A 19,302-nucleotide genomic window follows, 5' to 3' on the forward strand; every position below is an offset into this window, starting at 1 on the left:
TGATAGTTCTGGATCTCACTGCTGAGATACCAAAGTCTGTAGTTCATCAAACCTTGATGTCAAAGAGACACCAAGAACGCATGGACGGTGGTGTTGCCAAAGAAGCTGTCCTACCTACCCCTCATTCCCCTATTTCTCCAGTATCCTCAGTGCTTGTGCAGCCACGTGGCAATCTAGACTGGGAAATGAACCAGCTTAAAAGCTAACCCTGAACAAAGTTGGGTTTAGCTGGCTCATTTCTCTAATCCAGTTCATCCAGTGCTCAAAAAACAGCATGCTGTTCCGAGGTGGTGGCATGCAGCAGGGTCAGTGGGCTCAGCGGGAGTGAATAACAACTTATTTCAGTGGTGCTGCCAGCGTTAACATGGCTTAAAGCACTTGCCAAAATACAGCCTCATTGTCTGGTGTGGTACAGGGTGCCTCAGTGCCATGGAGGAGGTTCCAGGTTTTGTTTCAAGGGGCCTGCGTTTTAGGCATCACAAAACTTAGTCCTTTTTTCCAGCAAGGCAAGAGAGAAAAATACACCTGAGAGTAAACATCCAGCACCTTTAGATTTCAAATACCGGCCTCTTATAAATGTACAAGTCCATTTCCAACACAAGCAGAATTATGAAATAAGTACTCTATATCAATCTACATTCTTTACAGGAAGGATTCTGAAATGTGTCCAGCAAGACTTGGAAATGTTTCGGCTTCCCCAAGATGTGTGTCCCAGAACACAGCACTATGAGGCAATGCAGTGATTTAGTAAATAGTCCCAGCACGACCCGCTAGTAAGCAAACAATGAAGAAGAAATCATCTAAGACGCATGTTGTTAGGCTTGAATCACAGTCCAGTTCTTTGGCTATAAATCACTGCATGTTAATGAAACACCGCTTTCAGATAATATTGTTACTCTTTCAGTGAGGATTATTTGTTTATATAGGCAGAATACATGCAGGTCATTTTACACTGAGAAGACCTAAATGAGAGGGAGGGGAGAGTAGGAGAGGGGGTAGAGGAGATGTGCCTGTCAATACTGTTAGTCTGTGCTCTTATTTTATTTGATGAATGAATAGAAATTGTTTGTTTATATTCGATAGGAATAAAAAACGTAGCCTCTGAAAATTCCAAGTGTGTCCCAGGCTATCACATAGACTGTAAGGGAGGGCAAAATGTTTCTTTGGTCTGTCTCTGGCCTGAATGACAGATTCTATAATTGTCCATATGAAAAAAAGATCTTTTCTGTTTCTTGCCAAACTTTGTAGTCAGCAGTATTTCTGAACAAATATTCTGTCGAGATCATCTTTTGGGAAATGTTTAAATAAGTGCCTTAGTCTCTGGAAATGTTTTTTTGAAAGAGATTGCGAGGTTTCCCCCTTTTTTTAATTTCCAAAAATTATTTAATACATACCATGCTTCATGAAAGAAGTGTAAAGCATGTAAGGTGCTTATTGAGTGTAAAGCACAAAAGGCCCTGTCTTGAATAGAAAGCCATGGTACAGCTGAGATAAATTAAAAAGTAAATACATGTAAGTTAAAACATGGTAATTCTTACGTAGAGGATACCTCTGTGAAGTAAAGTAATCCCAGTATTATATAGCTTTCACCTTGACATATTACTGGAAAAACTCAGAAATCTAAATGGAAGGAAGGATCAGAAGGAAGGTCACTTTGCCTGAAAAGCTGTTAATGAGAATTGAATGTATTAGGTTTAGTTTATTAACACCACTGGTTCGGTCAGTTCATCTCAATGTCCAATTCAGACAAATGCTAGGATTTAAGAAATTACGTACTGATATTCCAAGTCTTATCTTCTGTAAGCTTTAACAAGCCTAACCTAACTGGGAAAATTATTAAGTACATAAAAATGAAAAGCTCACATTTTTAGAGAATGCAGCTTCTCTTTCCAACTTCTGCCCCCATCCTTAAGTCTTTTGGCAGAGCCTAAGTTGCAGAATGCTGGATAGACTGCCTGCAGACATTTGCATGTAATTAATTTTCTTTTACCCTTTTTTTATTGAAAGGCCCAATGTGAAGCCAAGGATTGACTAATGGCTATCTCTTACTCTTCTGTGGAAATCCCGCTTCCTTCTCCACAGAGATATCTCCACAGACAAGCCCTCAAGGGCATATATATAAGATTTCATGTTCATGGGTAGGGGGCTTTTCTTCTTTTTCTCCCCCCTCCCCCCCAATAACCCAGGGTTTAATTGTTTTGGATGAACTTCTGTTTCAATTTCTTCCTGTGCTCGTGCACATAAAGCACTCTTTTGAAGATAAAGACGCAACAGCTATTAGCCCAGCTCATTTCCAAATGAAGTGTTACTAACTCTAAGAGCTCTGTTTAGTTTTTGCAGGGTTTTTTTTTAGACACTGTTTTTTATGCCACCGATTCTGACTGAAGATATTTTGCTGTGTCCAGCTTTTAAATAAATGGCTCATATTCCCTGATACTCTGTTTTAGATCTGACAAGTCATCATGGTTACATATTAAATCAACATTAAAAATGTCCAGTGTGATGTTATTCACAGCAGAAGGCAGCCTTCGAATACAGTGTATGAATTTGTATTTTTATTATTTCACCACAGAAAACTCACTAACAGTTTTAGGGAGGAGAAACTGTTCATAAATTTGGGTAAAAAACAGTCATGGCAAGAAAGAAAATGTATTGAAGGAGCTCAAATATTTGTTTTAACTCTTTCAAAATGAAAACATTTGATTTTTCATTTCAGACATTTTGGAAAACAGCCTGTGGTGGTTTAACCTTGTCTGGATGCCGTATTTCATAACTAAATTTTTTTAAAACCTAATGAAAATTAAGTACTTTAAATCAAAGAAAGTAAAAAAAACTTGGCCCAGTCTGTTTCACTAAGAAATCACTTTCTATTTTGAAATGACAACTTTATTCCTTTCTATCTTCTTTGTGTTTGGCCAGCAAATAGAAAATTCATGGGGTTTATTTCTTTACTTGGACTTCTGCACAAAGGTTTCCCAGAAATTACCTTTCCCAGTATGAGTATGCAGGCAGCAACAGTCTTGCATCAAAGCATAGGGTGTTCAACATGCAGCAAAGTTTCGGTAAGATTTGTATCACCCTAGCTTTTGGGGAAAGATGATTCATTCGGCTCTACAGCTTCACTACAGTGCTCTAAATTTGGGATATTAATTTTTTTACTTGATGCAGCTGTTAATATTCAGAGAGGACACGGCATACAGTTTCTGAAATGACAGCCAGCAGTCCTTCTGCTTATACTGCCAGCTTGATAGCTTTTAAAATACTCTGCTAGAGCTGGGCTGGGATTCCTGTAAGATAGCTGGAGCAGTTCTGCAAACAGTTTTCAGTAGGGTAATCCATTGTGGCCATGCTATCAAGGACAGACTTTGATTATTTTTTTTTTTTTCCTGCATGCTGAATTTGTATACTTAAAGATAGTGGATTCTAGACTGAAGATTCATCTCGCTTTTGGCCCAGACACAGATCACAGATTTGTCACTTGAATCAGCTACACTGGTTTGTGATGATAGTGCAAAGTTTTTCTAAAATTATATACTTATGTATATCCATTGTTAAATGCAGAAATTCATATGCCGGTAAGGCACTTTCTGTAGTACTATTTAAAGACTCCTTACACTGAGAAAAGGAATCTTTCTGACTTATTTATTCATTGAAGAACTCCCTTTTTACCTTTTCATGTGCAAGTGGCAAGAAATTCTAATTTTCCATTTCTATTCCCATTTTGATATTTTTTCTGCAGTGCCTGGAGTGCTATTTAGTAATATTGACTGTTGGTTCTTTCTTAGCAAGATAAATATCAAATGAATAACAATCAATCAATTGTATTGTAAATAACAGGGAAATGCAGCAGCAGTTATAATGCTGCTGAAGCTTCAGAATGACTAAGAAAGTTTAACAGCAATTAGCTGCGTTATTTTTACTCATTTTTGACACATTGTATATAATGTTGATTTAAAAGAACTATAGTTCACAGACTTGTTTGTACAATTGAATTAATCTCTCCTGAAAGGGTTTGCCTTGCCTATTTGAATTGTTATTTAGGAGTGAAGTATTCTAATGGCATGCTAGATGGCCCAAGACTGGGAGCTGGCAGAGTAAGATAAGCACAGTCAGAGCATGAAAAACAAGGGCAAATAAATACTGTAAAAATAAAATTTGATAAGTCACAGTCTGCCAAGTATGCGAACAAAGCATAAGGGCACTTTCATAAACACTTAAAGAGGAGGAGGTTGAGACCATAATCATATAAAAATGACTTAATGGAGAGATGTTACTATGGGATAGGATAGTCCAGGTTTTTTTATAATGAAAAAGATGACAAAGAAAATACACCTTAAAAGAAAGAAGTAAAGCAAGAATACCGACTTTATAAAAACACATGTACATCAAAATAATCTGGGAAGGAGACAGTAGCTCACAGCTACGGGAAATAAATAAATATGTAAACCACAGAATGATTAGGAGAGGAAAGTGTGATGTTATCTACAGCAAATAACTTAGTAGTATTGTACGTCAGACTGCAAAAGCTGGGGATTGCCTCTTTTATAAGTCTAGACTGCTAGCAGGTCATTCCGTTAATGAAGAAGCTGATGGTGATTGACAGTGACTACCCAGAGGACAGACTCCAAGCGTTGTCGTTTCAAAAGCAGTAGGAGTAATCCATACCATTATAAAACCATTTCCAGCCAACTTGTGCAACTGGGCATTTCCAGGATTATGACATAATGCCAAGAATATTCGTTAGCACCATACTGAACGCTGTGGCAATGATCAGAGACACCAGCTTGTTACTCTTGAGCTCACAGGATGTGGAGTATGCCCACACATATAAGCAAATCCATAGCCTAACTCTTCCCAGAAGATTAGAAAATGGATGACAGAGATCTAATACGTCATACTAAACAAAATAAAATAAAACACAAAAAAGCTGGTAAAATACTGAGTCACTGTGGCAGTAGGAAAAGGCAGAACAGTGATTTCCTCAGAAGATGAAGCAGACAGCAGGAGGGAGGAAAGAAAATGAATGTGCAGTGGGGTAGGAAATGAGTGTTGCAGACATAAAGGCACATCTTAAGCAATGGCTGCTGAGACTAATCCACTCAGTATGTTATCACCATATTCATCTCTTTGCGTTTCAGGAAGGAATTTAGCATAATATTGCAAAGCAGATTAATGTGTGTGGTTAGCTTTTATGGGACTGGAGGTATTGCTCTTGAGCTAAGGCGGTGACTCTGAGACCAAGGACAGATTCCACCACTCCTGTGCCAGTGCCTGGGATGGTAAGCTAACACTTGGTTTACCAAAGGACATCCCTGTGGAACATGGGGCACGGGTATCCGTGCTTCTGAAGAGGAAAGCAGACCTTAGCCTGTTCTTTGTAAAAAGAGCTGCTGGCGGTGGGGTAATGCTGGAACCCGGGGCCGCAGGAAGGCATTAGACTCAAGGAGTCTGAAGGAAATAGTGGGAGAAAGAGCCTGAAGGGGTAGCACCTAGTGATTCAGGGATTTTCCCTTTGCCCTGGATTCTAGGACCTGCCCCAGACTCTTTATGCCTTTTACACAGCTGTATTTCTGTAGCCACTGGATAAAACGCATGACGCGTTCGGTGGCCTCCAGGTTTTCCAAAGTGCTGAATTTAAGGAGGAGTGATGCAATGCTGGGCTAACACTTCAGTTCCACCCTGGGTCTAATAAATTCCTTTTTTAATCTATCTACCAGGAATATCGATCAGAAACAATGCATTAAGAACGCAGAGCAGGAGACATTTTGATGACCGCTTATAAGGCCAATTTTTCCACTGTATTTAGGTACCTGGCAAGATTTTCGCAAGTATTTGTGCACAAACTCATAGAATTATTTTGCTGCTTGTGAGAATTCACTACCTGCCTGTGTACATCTTAGGGTTTGAAAATAATTTTTAAAATCTAAGATGTTATGAGATGTGCAAAAGAATGGGATTTAAAGTAAAACAGGTGAAAAATAGTGGTCAGATATTCAGCGTGTATGTGCTCTGAATGCCCATTGGAGGCTTACTTAATACAAAGGCTTTTAATTCACACACTTACATTAGATGCTTGGAGTTAGCTAGTGTGAATAGCTGTGCTACGTTGTATGCCAATAAAATAATCATAAACACAGGAGATTAAAACAAGCCCTTATGAATGCTTAGTTATGTTAATTATAAAGAAAAACAATTAAAATAGTAAAGATAAGTGTTTACTTTGTAGGCAATATTCTGTCAATTTTGCAACAACTTATGCAATATCTCCCTGAAAATGTAATGTGAGTAATACAAATTTTTACCATCCTCTTTAATTTAGTTATTAGTTCATTCTGTCCACTTGGTATATTTTAACTGTTGCCAGGACAGGGATCATTCTCACAGTGCCACAAAACTGAGTAGTCAAATAATTAGTGTAGATACATAAACCATCAGAGAGGAAAAACTTTTTTTTTTTTTTCCTTTCTGCAGAAGTAATTATTCACTGCAGCTTATTAACTGTCCTTTGTAGGCATAAATAATTGTCTCTACTATTTCACACATGGGAGGATTTCTTAGAATTATCCATTTTTTAAAGCATATAAGCTTACAGGAATGCCTATTTCCCCAAGCTGCTTGAACACAAAGTCTTTCTTGCAAAAATTGTTTCCATGTGGCTGAATGGTCACCAGTGATTTGACTCTAATCTTACTTTTGCCGATGTAAAAATAGTTAATATACAATGTTTTTTTAAAATTATTGTAATGTAAATACTAGAAGCAAGTTCAATTTCCCAGCAGAGAGGAAAGCTTTTCTGTTTGGCACCGCTGGATAACAGCTTCCAAAACATAGGTTCAATGGTTTCATCTGCTTGAGGATATTTGAACCTACGTAGCTTAGCCACAAAGGGCATGTGCCAGTCAGCAGTCCATAGCTATTCTGGGGTAACTCTCTCAGCGTTTCCCTTTAAAGCTGCTCCACTTTGGATAGAAAACGAAATACTCCTTGTATTCGAGAGGAGGAGAAAAGCATTCTTCTAAGGGTGCTGGAAGAACAAGGCCTGGGTCATGTTTTTTACTACAATGGCTTTTTGATATCAAATATTCAGTGGACAAACCTCAAGTGTCTAAAGTATGGTCCTGAGGAACTAAATTCTGTACATCTGACTGTGCATATATTAATTTTGAAATTGAATATGAATATTTTCACATACACACACACACCCCCAAAAGTGTGACCGTTTGCTTTGCAATGGCTGGAGTTGCAAGTTATTTTTTCTTTTAGGAGTTTCTTGGCAATCTTTGGAGCCTGTTTGTCTTGGCATCCCCCTACCATATTACCCATTCTTCAGTATCGTGTTCTAAAAACTGTGTTTACAACATTTGGTGATGTCTTTATATATCTACGTAGTTTTAAATGTAAACATAGATGAACATCCATGAGACATTTGCAAATTTTATATCTGTATATATTTTTAATTTTGATTGGTTCAACTTTTATTTAGAATTACTGTCACTATAGGACTTCAACAGACAAATATTTTAACTTGGCAAATGTTCAGATTTTTTATAAGTGAATGCATTATACTCTCCTAACATCTGCTCTTAATAATCCCAAATGTTTTTGGTTTGTTCTACTTTCACATGAAGTTTTTTATTTGTTTTTTCTTTAACTAAAGCACATTACACAGAATGGTTAATTCTTATCTCATTGATGTTGCTGATCAAAATGGGCATTGATTTCAATGAGAATTAGACTATAAGACAAAGGAGAGTAAGTTTTAAAATATTTAGTTATAAGACAAAATACTCTCTGAAAGATTAACTTAACATTGACAATAAATAGTAAAATCATTAGCCAAAAAAGTTCTCACGTTATAAAATTCTTCTAAAATTACATCAACTGAAGCATACAGGGGACAGAAAAAGTTAGGAAATTTGATCAGAAATTCCTTCTGTCTTTCCTTTAAGTCCAACAAATGTGTGACAATTTAGAAAAACTGGTTTGTAAATTCATTGGGAAGTGAGTTCCTCGCTAGTTCAAAACATAAATGTAACAGTTTCATCAACTCTTTTCCACAACACACCATTTCTGTAACAGTTTTCAGCTTTAAACAGAAACTTTCAGCTCTAAACCAGAAAGCATACAAGGAAAGAGAGACTAGAAAAGCAAAGTATGTATTCAGGTAGGCCTACCAAATCTCATTGGTGTCTTTTATTTTGGATGCATCTCATACTTAAAACATCTTCTTGTCAATGGCATTTAAAACAAAATAGGTATTTTAAAAACTTGATTTGTTATTTTAAAAGGAAATCTCAGTAATAGCAACTGTCAAACTCAGATTTTGAATAAACCGAAATGTCAGCTGGAAAATATATGACACAATTCTGCGCTGTCTGACACTGCAGAGTCTTTTGTTGGAGTACTATGTTTAGTCTTGGCATGACACTTCAAGAAGGATGCAGGCCACCTGGAAAGAGTACGGGGGAGAGGAACAAGAATGATCAAGAGTCTAGAAAATGTGACCTACAGGACAGATGAAAAGAACAGCCTGTTTATTTTTCAGGAGAGACCTGAAGCAAGATAAAGTAAGAGTTGTAACAGAACTTTCCTGTTACAAAGAGGCAATAAAAAATCTGTTACTTTACTCTGCTGAAGCAAAAAGAAGAAATAGGCTAAAGTTGCAGCAGGAAAGATTTTAGTTAATACAAGATGTTTTGGTTAAAGAAGGTATTTAAAATGTTAGGAAGAGTTAAGCACCAGGAAGCTGTGGAATTGCCACCACTGCAGGTTCATAAGAACAAGCTACACAAGTTCTGCCAGGAATAATTCAGGTGCAATTAATTTCTGCCATGTGGCATATGATTGGGATCTGGTGGTTCTTAAGGTCTCCATGGAGGTCCTGGAGCATGGAACAATCATTCAACTTGTACCTTGACAGCTCAGTTCATGAAAAAAAAAGAGAAGTTTAAAATAAGATTTATTTAAAATGAGGTAAAAATAAGATAGCACTGGAAGGGGCCTTCTTTCAAAGAACATCAAATCCGGGCTCCTGCTCAAATGTCATCTCAAAATAAGTTAGGTTGTCTGTTTGGCTGTTCTAAAACTTCTCTGCCTTTATGGTTTGAAATTGTCTTCTGCTTTTCAGCCTAAATTTAACTCTGTATGGATGGGATGGGATTCTTGTTGGGCTAACTTTTTCCTTTCTTTAGGTTAAATAGCTCTTCTTCCATTCTCAGGCTTCCCACGATGTAAATTCAGTCAGTGTAGTCATATTCCCCCCTTTCACATCACCTATTTTAGTTTTTTATCGTAAGAAAAACTTAGCTTTAGTTGTTTTGCTATCTCTTTCCCAGCACTCCTGTTTCCTACACTTCCCACCAAGTAATTTTTTCTGAATGAGATTGCAGTTTCTTGCAAAAAACCTCCCAATGAAAGGCCTTTCACTGCACGCCTTTCCCTTTAAATACATCATTCTTGGTATCATCCTCAAAGCTATGAACAATATAATTGTAATATATTCTATGTCACCAATAGCAATATATGAATCTTAGAATACAAAAGCCATAAATATTTTCACCGTTTTCATTCATTTATAAATATAAAATGAAAAGTTTAGCTGCTTAGTATTTAAATTAATGCAAAAGAGATTCATGACCCACATACATGGCTGGGGTTTTTTTGTTAAATTCCTTCATCCTCAGTGGTTCATCCATTAAGCTACTGGCTTCTTTTTTCTCTCTATCATTGCAATTAGTCTTATATCGCTGTGAGCTTCACACCACAGTTTGAGAACTACCAAATTAGGTGTTCACTTTGAATGCTAGTCAAAACCACAGAATAACTTTCACACAGTATTTCACAATGTATGTATGGAAAGAGTTAAGGAAAGCCCTCCTTTCCCCCCCAATTTATATAAGATTTGTCTACGATATATTTAAATGTGGAAAACTTGGAAGAAAACTTAAGAAAACACTGTCAGATGAATGTCTCGAAATGCCCATGTGCAGCTGTGGAATATCTTCTTGTTGGTGAGAGGTTCTGCTCAGATCTGCAGATGAAATCCTTCCTTTCCCACTCACTTGGGAGGCAGATGTATAAGACTGAATGTGTTACTTTAGTGACACTGCAAGTCGCACAGACTGACGCCCAGGCTGAATCTGGAGCATATGGCTAATGTTAGTGCAGCACAATAGTGAACATTAAGTTGTTTCCTCAGGTGTCAAAATATTCACCATACCCAATTACTCTTCACTATAAAATATGCGGCGAACCCTGCAGAGCTTTTGTCACTGTCCAACAAAGACGAAGTTTGTTCATTTGAGGGATTAGTCAGGGGATATTATAATAGACACCTGAATCCTGACTTCAGGACTGGATGACCTCTCGTGATCCCTTACAGCCTCAGTTATTCTGTGATTCTGTGGTTCATAAGCCATTGTATTTCTTTGGACTCATTAACAGAGAGCCTTGTTCCTCCCGGGAGGTATACATTCGTTCAAACATTAGACCTTGTATAAATCAAGAGATGCTGTCAGATACTGCCATTATTAGAACTGTGCGCTACTTTATGTCCTTTATTTAAGTTGCTTTTTCTAACTGCGGCCTTTCACCATTAACAGTTAACATCAGTAAAAAATAATAAATTTTTAATTCATTGTTGTATGAGTGTCTTTCTCAAGAATTTCAGCATGGTAGTCTATTATAAATCATCTCCAAGTTGGTATGCACTCTTTGCTTTTATGAGTTAGTCACTATTAACACATTTTTGTGATCTTGTGGGGTTGGCACTTGCCTACCACAGAACAATTCCCTGTGGTGTAGACATCTGGCTCTGATAGAAGATCATTAAGCTATCAACTCACATTGCAATGTCATCCAGAGGAATTTGCACGGAACAGCAGACAGAAAAGGTGCCCTGTGCAGAGAAAGAGACCCACATCATACTTCTTTCAGAAAGAGAAATCTTTATGTCAGTCTAAGAGGATTCTCTTCATCTGAATCAGTAAGTTGTCTTTTTAGACTACCAGTGAATTATATTGCTGTTGAATTTTCAGTTTTCGTTGGTATCCATTGCTCCCCTCATGCCTCTTTATTGTTTCTAGGTTCCCAGAAGATACCATGAATATGTCACAGCTCCCAACCAGCAAACGCTAAGTGCCAGTCCCCTTCAGCTAATGAGAAATGAATGCTCCAGAGCCATGCACTCAGCACTGTCTCCTCCGTTCACCACCATCCCAAAAGTTTACACTGCCATCTTCACGACTCATATCCCAGGTAACCTCGGATACACGTCTTGAATATTAATGTTTAGAAAGGATCAGACTTCTACCAATATGCTTTCACAGAATAATGTTGAATTAGGTCTCGTTCAAAAAGCTTGGACACTTATCTATTGGGCAGTAGAGTAGAAAACAAGTACAAATTAAGCACCAATCCTCAAATCTCGAAAGAAGAAACAGAGTAGGGCTCCTACCTCTATGCAATGAGAGAAGTCTCTAGAGTGCTTTCTTGTTTTGCTGACAGAGGAGCTGTAAAGTGTGGTGGGACAAGCAGTGTGGTGGGACAATCAGTGTGGTAGAGCTGGTGAACAAAGTGCATCCCGCTCTGTGGTAGCTCCCTAGCATGGCACGGAAGAGGACAACAAGCCCCAAATGTCCCAGGCTGGTCAGAGGGAGCCAGCGGGCTGTCAGCAGCTTTCTGGGATACCAGAGTGGAAAGTCCCAGTGCCAGGCCTTAACTGACATCAGAGTGCACGTCAGCTTTGTCAGGAGCAAGAAGACTGTATGTATACATTGTACACCTCGGGCTGCACACCAAAGGTTCACACTCAAGTGGGTAAGGCGTGGGTGTGCACAACAGGAATGTACCTGGAGGTGAACTTTATTGGAAGAACGGGTTTGCTCTCATCAGTGAGTGCTGAAAAGGGAAAGGTGAAAACACTGGTATTTTGGTGGAAGGTGCCTTGCTGCTCTGATGCAGGGCAAAGGCTTGCTCTCCACTCCGAATCCTCACAGCTCTCCCCTTCAGTATCTGCCTGCATTGTAGGTGGGAGGAATGCATGTGTCTGTCTGTGTATACAACGTAGCTAGGCATTCATCACTTTATGTTACGAACATCTTCCTCATCGATACAACAGTCATCTATGTAAAATATTTTTGAGTCCTCCACCCTTTCCTTTTCATTTATTTTAATTCAATTGTGTTCATGGTCATGAACACATCTTTTTCTATAGCTCCTGACTCAGAAGTTACGAATGTTATCAGAACTGGAGAGCAGATCCAATGGCTGCTCAGGAGTGTGCCGCACCAGACCATTTTCCATACTCTCATCTTTCCCCCCTCTACTCTCCCACTCATCCACAAGGAGCAGCTGCAGTATTCACTTTCAGCCAGAAGGGAAGACAAGCAGACAGCTGTCACGCTATGAATCAGATTTTAAACTGTGGTTTGGAGGGGAAGATTTTAGCTTTATTTGCCACTTGCAGAACAAAGAGCATCTGTTTTTGACACTTGCAGTTATATGCTGATCTGGGAGTTTGACTTGCAATTACAGATTCCATGTAGGGAAACTGAATTCAAATAGCCAATGCAAAATATTCTCCTTGCATTTTTTCATTGATTAGGTCACTGTGAAATTAAATTCAAATTATATACGAAAGAACGCAATGTTTAAATGAGAATGAGAGGTAGTACGTGTGATTCTCTTCAGTCCTGTAAATGGTGCGACTAGAAACACTATAAGCAGATAGACTGGTTATTAGCTTTATTGTTTTATGGAATTTGAAGACGAGTGCTGAAGAATGAACAGACTTTGGCTTGAAAAGTGTTCATGTGTGCCGCAGTAGTGAGGGATAGAATGGTTTCTTGGACACACTGGGAATCAAAGGAGCCAAAAGTGAGTCACATGGACGACTGCAGACATCACATTTAATTGTGTAATAATACTACAGCAAGCACAATTGGAGCAGGCTTGCTGACCTCACAGCTGAAAGCACTATTTAAGATCTGGCTACCAGATGTTCCAATAGGATCTAGCCAGCTGCTAGCAGAGGTTACCCTGAGTGTTTTAACAGGGAATATTTACAGCCTAATAGTTCAGAAGAGATGTTTGCACTAATTTTCTTTTCTGCCCTGCTGTGGGACAAGGCTCAAGCATGGGGATTCAAGGACGGAGTGCTGCATAACTCTATTTGGTTAGGTAAGAAATAATTTAATCATGAATGTTTTGCTGCAAAAGTTACTGTGTTTGTCTAACAGTATAAAGATGAGAACCTAGCAGTACAAAAGTGAGCCATGCATTAGTATTAGCAAAATTCTGCATTGCAATTAGTGATTATTTCGTCTGAATAGTGACTCGTTTTGCCCTTATGAGCTTACGATTTTTACTATTTCTCTGAAGTGCAGGGAAAAGTAGCTATGGAATATTTCATCTGAATGTATTTTCCTACAGCATAAGGTAAAGGGAAAACAGTGTTAAATAGTAGTTGCTTCTAACGAAGGAAAACGAGTACGAAAAGAAACATTTTCCAAAGGAATTAATTACTTTCTGCATGAACATACTTCAAATGCCTGGGGTCCTACATATGAAACTAAATGATCTGGAAATAATAGCCATAATATTTCCTAGGTTTCTAGGAAAGTACAGAAATGTATATGTTTTGGCTGTTGGTTTCTTCACATCATTAAACAGTGGAGAGAAGATTCCAAAAGGGCTATAGAAAATGCTGTGGCTTGTACCTCAAGTGGGTTTAAATAGCTCTCAGAGTTCTTTTATAGATCTGTGTAATTATCCAATATGAGAGAAAAACATATTCAGAATACAGTCACATAAAGGATGCCAAAACAAAAACATGCACCGAGTGCTCTGTTTTGTAGATAAATACTTACAAACTCCTTTATCCTCTCTAGAATGTTGCATGTTTCTTTAAGGATTTTAAGGAATTCCTGTAGCCGGTACACATTTCTGTGGTGCTTAGATGTTTCATGAGGGATTGGGGCCACGCTATATTAACTGGTGCAGCAACCACGGGACTCCAGTCCTTTCTCAGAGGACCACGTAAACAGGAACATAAATGAGAAGGAGAAGTGATCTATATGGTTTTCCATTTGACTGCACATTTTTAATGACTTCTCTTTCCTTCTAAACTTGGAACGTGCCTGCTGTGCCCCATAGTTGCTGAAGGTGCACAGGTGGGGAGAGCTCCAAGGGAGGACAGCTTGGCAGCTTCATGCACCACCTCAAGTGGCTGCTATTCAAATAAAAGGATGACAGGGAAGAGCTTTGTGTGAGAAACAAGCAAAGCTTGTATTCTTGGCTGGAATAACAGGAAAGAAACACAGAAGAGAAGCAGGACTGAGGCTGTGCTACGCTCTGATAGAGGGGGGAGAGAGGTTGAATGTGATACAGGCTGTGGTGGGTGTTCTACAGAAGGGATGTGGTCGGAGCAACGAGCAAAGGGGCTTGCTGAGTCTGTTTTTCTGTAGTCCGTACAGGCTGTCCTTGCACAAGTGAACAGGACATGGCGGTGCACAGGTCCTGTCTGTGCTTTAACCATTCTCGCGGTCCCTGGCACAGTTTTGCTCTCAGCCAGCCAGTGGCCTCCTAAGGAGTACTGCAGTGCAGCGCCGGGCCACGGGCTGTCCCTGGATGAGACCAGCCTGATGCTCAGGCACACACCATGACACTTACACTTGAATTTGTGATAACAGTGATCATTTAAGAAGTTTTATGAAGTCAGTTTGAAGGGAAAAAAACCATCTAATTCTGTAAAATGAAGAAAGAGTGTTAACTGGAATGCATAATGAAATTGTGGTTTGCTACAACTTTAGCATTTACCATGAGATAAATAAAAATAAACCATGGGGTAAAAATGGATGGCTTGCTCTAAATAAACAAACACATGCAAAATCTGGAAGTACAGTGTACAGCTTTGAAATAACCACTCTGCTTTCCTATCTCCAGGACTCTGTTGAAGCTCCTTTAGAAATGCACCATCTAGTGTAACTACAGCAACAAAATTATTGAAACCAACCTCAAAGTGCAGTTAATTGAATTACCAATGGAATTCAGTGACATTATATATAAATGAAGAAAAAATTGGCAAAATCGCAGTCATCCAATTTATGCATCTTTGTATTTTTTTTTAAAAAAAGTGCAGCTTGACCAGTAAAACAAGTAACCCCAACCTCATACTCACTGTGCATGAGCATTAAAGCAATAAAATAAATTGAATAAAACCTAGGAATGTGCAGTGACAGCTGAGCTTTTCTTATCTCCTTTTCTTCTGATAAAGCACTATCACGACCAAGTGGAAAATGAAGAGTTTTCCATTTTACCTTTCTTTCTCAACAAATCATTATAAAATCTCCCATTAATGCCAGTCTAGAAATGCTTGTGCCTTTTACCTTTTTTCTTGTTACAAAACATCTTTTGTTTCCTCAGCAAGCATGCACTCCTGCTGCAGCTGGCTGTATCACCTTCCTCTTAATGTCTTTCTCGGGTGAGTGGAATTTCATTGTTGCTCATTTTTGACACAAGCACAACAAACCAAAGGTTTATTGTAAACTCCTGAGAGGATTGGAGCAGTCTTGCCCAAATATGCTCATACGTTTATTTGAGTGCCAGTTCTTAGTGCCACAAAGTAGGTTTCCCAGGACAGCTGCTGCACTCTGTGTTCAGAGTATCATCCCCATTCGCACACTGTGTGTGAGTACGGTTTGGGGGCCATACCTACCCCATTTGGTGGAGTACTCTGAGTATGACCGTGCGCCTTTGCAGAGGCCCATGCCAGTAACTCTGTATGGCCATCCTCTGCTTAGAAGTTAAATATTTCTTTTTATTTAGTATTTAGTGTCATGCATATTGAGGGAACTGTTTTAGGCCAAATTTCGTGCTTGTTGTGTTTGTGCAGAAGAGATTGGCTATGTTTTACCATCTGCTGCTGCTTTGAGCGAGTAGAGGGTCACTGTCCTTGCAGGATCCTGCTGTCTCTGGACTTCAAGGGGAGATTTTAAGAAATGTGAGTTGGAAGAAACATGTCCTGTCAGCCGTGTAATCTGTGATAAGTAAGAACCAAAGAAGAAAAGTAGGTGGAGAAATCCCTGAGAGAATGGTCCCAATATGCAGGTTTTCGGGCAAAGAAAGAACAAACTTTGCTGAAAGCTCTCACTGTTGTCCAGGAAGAGGAGGTTTCAGACAGGTCGGATGAAGAGAGCACCTTCAGGCAGAACCCCCCCAGCAGAGAAGATGCCCAGCCGAGGCTGGGACAGGTCACACTCTGTAGTGCTTGCCCACCATATATGAACGGTACGCATTGACAGTGGTAGGCATGCGCTTGTGCTTGCAAGTAAAAGCACGATTTCATGCAGGTTTAGCTGCACGGCCATGACATCACCTCCATAAAGACTAATAGTAATTCGTGCGTGTGTGTGTTCATGTATGACTGTGAATACATGTACATATGTATATACATATACAGATACATAAACATGTAAATGTATATTAGTAGTTAATAAGTACAATGCTTTGACCTAGGTCTGGTTTTGCTGATGCAGTTTATCTTTCTGCACAGCCTCTAATGCAATTAAGAGGGAGGGGATAAAAATGCCCATGAAAGACCTGGTGAATTAATTAGGATATACTGCTAGGGAATACTGTATCACTGAACTGTGAGCCAGCATCAAATCTCAAAGCTTGGTGGAGTACATGTGTGTGGTCTATCTTTCCAAAGGCTACTTTTGTCGCGTTACAAAGGAGTAACAGAGGTACAGATTGGGGATTGCAGGGTGCCACCACCACAGTGGTGCTGCTGTTGGCAGAGCAGCCCTTGCAGAAAGTGTGAAGAGCAGATCATTCCAGCAATATTCTGAAAAACATGATGCCTGTCCATAGTGACATTTTAACCTCAATAAGTGGGAGTAGGTATCGTTTGAAGGATAAGATTTGAAAACAATATTGCCAGGTAAAAAAGTCAGGAGAACAACTAAAAATGATGTTTTTACTGCCAGCTCCAAGAGTGATGGGTCCGAGCAGTGGCGATTCCCCCGAATCCCTGGTGGTGCATCCAGGGAAGGAACAGGGTGGGCCTGGCAAAGGTGGCTGCCAGAGCGATGGGGACTTTTACCAGCAAACATCACTGAGAATAAGCATTAAGACTGCTCTTGCTTTGGCTGTGACTGGTCACTTTGCAAAGGTGACAAACCTTAGAATTAGCTGCCCCTTGCTCTTTGACTTGGTGTAGGTGGGGCAGCTCAGCGATCCCAAGGACTACAGCCTGTGTTTTTCAGCTCACCTTTCAGTTCTCTTCCTGGTGAGCTGCAGTGATCAACAATGTCAATCCCAGGTTGTCCCTGGAGTGTGCAGGGAGGCTAAATGGTGTGCTGTTTTCTGTAGTACACGGGTTTTCAGTTCATGTGTACAGAATCCAATACAATCATACTGTAAAGAAGCAGTCAGTGCGTTTATCAGTTTAGATATGATAGACTATGGAATGAATGAAAAATAATGCTTCCTACCAAAAATTTTTTAATTAAAATAGAGTATATATTTTTTAATACAGCATACCATTATTCCACAGCTGTTAGTTATTTTGACTCTTCTTTGCAATGGAATGGGCTTCTTTGGAAACATTTTTCCATGGAATATATGTTATCCCATGCCCACACCAGCTACATTCCCAGCGATGTTACAGAAAGCAGCTCTGTCTTCTGAGACTATTGTCAGCAATATCATTTACTTCACTGGGCGTGAGGCCAGTGACTGTGGGTCCAAAAACTACATTGGCAAACATCTTTCTGTATCTAATGAGGGATCTCACCATTGCTAACCACAATCCAGTGGTGACCATGTTTTTTTAAAAAATATCCTAACCTAGCCAAAACTACTGACTCTACGAATGTCCCTAGAAAAGACATTCTTTTTTTTCCCACAGTACAAATGACTACTGTAAAAAATGCTTCCTGTTTTGTGTCTTTTTTCAGCCGTGTTGACTGGTGATAGCTGCAGATAGCCATTTCTCTCAGATTATACTAAATGTAAGAAAGATCTAAACAAAAACAGCATTCAGATTAGCTATGCAGATTGGTTCTGAGACAGATTTCCATATATATGGCATCAGACAAGTGCAACATGAAAAGATTATAAAACTTGTAGTAGTACCAACAGTTTCTAGGTTTCCCTGGAAAGCTGCTTTATATTGTACTCACAACAGCAAGAAAAAAATAATGAAGAAAGTATATGCGTTTTCTGTGCAGCAAAAATGTCAGCCAGCAATTGTTCTTGTCCTGCCCTTTGTGACACAACCTCAGATATTTTTATTTCACATTTTTATTCCCTTTAATTTCTGCCTCTCCTCTATCCAAGTAGCTCTGATTTAACTTCTCTGGAGATTCAAAACAAAGCTCTGATTCATCTTACAAAGGCACTTAAAGTTACATCCAAAAGTATGCTGTGATAGCAATCCAGAAGGAGCTTCCCCTGAGTCAGACAGGATACACGGAACTAGTGATGCTGACACCAGCCGATTGTTCCCATAACTACTGCCTTCTGAGTACTCCTAGGGGAGCCCTTCCCTGTGTTTGTTGATTTTCTGTTGTTCAAAACCTCACCAAGCTCTGACAAGTTCTGTTGTTCAAAACCTCTCCCAAACAAAAACATACCTCTGGGTTGTAAAAACATGCCTTTCAGTTGGGAGGGACGTCTTTTTCCTGCCACTTTGCAAGTGGCACAGCTACTTTTGTTTCTCTTCTCACCTGGACAGTAGCCCAAAGCGCAGGTCTTGGGGAGACTGCGGGAGGTGGTGAGAGTCCCCCGGAAGGTGGGCCAGCTGAGATACACTACTGACATCGGTTATTGCTTTTCTCCTACAGAACGCGCAGCTGGGGTGTATCACAGGGAATCACGCTCTGGGAAGTACCAGCTCACCTATGCAGAAGCAAAAGCAGTGTGTGAATACGAGGGAGGACACCTAGCCACGTATCAGCAGCTGGAGGCGGCAAGAAAAATAGGTTTGAAAAAAATCACAGCTGTTTGCTTTTCACATCGCTCATTCATAATGTTGCCAGTCTTGTATTTTCATGAATGTTGTGAACTCTGGGACTGAGAGACTTGTAAACTCCCTGGATTTTTGCCCAAGTTGCATGCAATTTCCCCCCTCAGCAACAGAGCGTGACTCTGCTACCTACAGAGCTGTCAGGGATAACATCTGCGTACAGCGCTATGCATTCCCCTGAGCTCTGGGTGCAGCACAGTCCCGGAACCAGCAACACCCAGCAGAAAGCCGTCTGGCTGAGCTGGGAAGCAACGGTACATCCCAGCTGCAGC

The 19,302-nt window shown here is 39.7% G+C and overlaps 2 protein-coding genes across 6 annotated transcripts in view; one reads left to right on the forward strand and one right to left on the reverse strand.

The window, feature by feature from the left end:
• The window catches only part of RBM43 (RNA binding motif protein 43), an 88,854-nt gene that overhangs the window by 21,731 nt on the left and 47,821 nt on the right, over nucleotides 1–19,302 (reverse strand). The gene's annotated exons all lie outside the window — the stretch shown is intronic.
• TNFAIP6 (TNF alpha induced protein 6) overlaps nucleotides 1–19,302 on the forward strand; it is a 29,680-nt gene that overhangs the window by 4,289 nt on the left and 6,089 nt on the right. For 4 of the 5 annotated variants that reach the window (XM_075757302.1, XM_075757300.1, XM_075757299.1 and 1 more), the window contains 2 exons: nucleotides 11,085–11,256; nucleotides 18,849–18,986. In XM_075757302.1, the coding sequence (XP_075613417.1) occupies nucleotides 11,157–11,256; nucleotides 18,849–18,986 (238 nt within the window). In that variant the 5' untranslated portion in view covers nucleotides 11,085–11,156. Of the gene's footprint in view, nucleotides 1–11,084; nucleotides 13,180–18,848; nucleotides 18,987–19,302 lie in introns of all 5 variants that reach the window. The other variant, XM_075757303.1, reaches the window with a different exon arrangement.

Source organism: Balearica regulorum, chromosome 6, assembly GCF_011004875.1.
Source record: "Balearica regulorum gibbericeps isolate bBalReg1 chromosome 6, bBalReg1.pri, whole genome shotgun sequence".
Taxonomy (NCBI): domain Eukaryota; kingdom Metazoa; phylum Chordata; class Aves; order Gruiformes; family Gruidae; genus Balearica; species Balearica regulorum.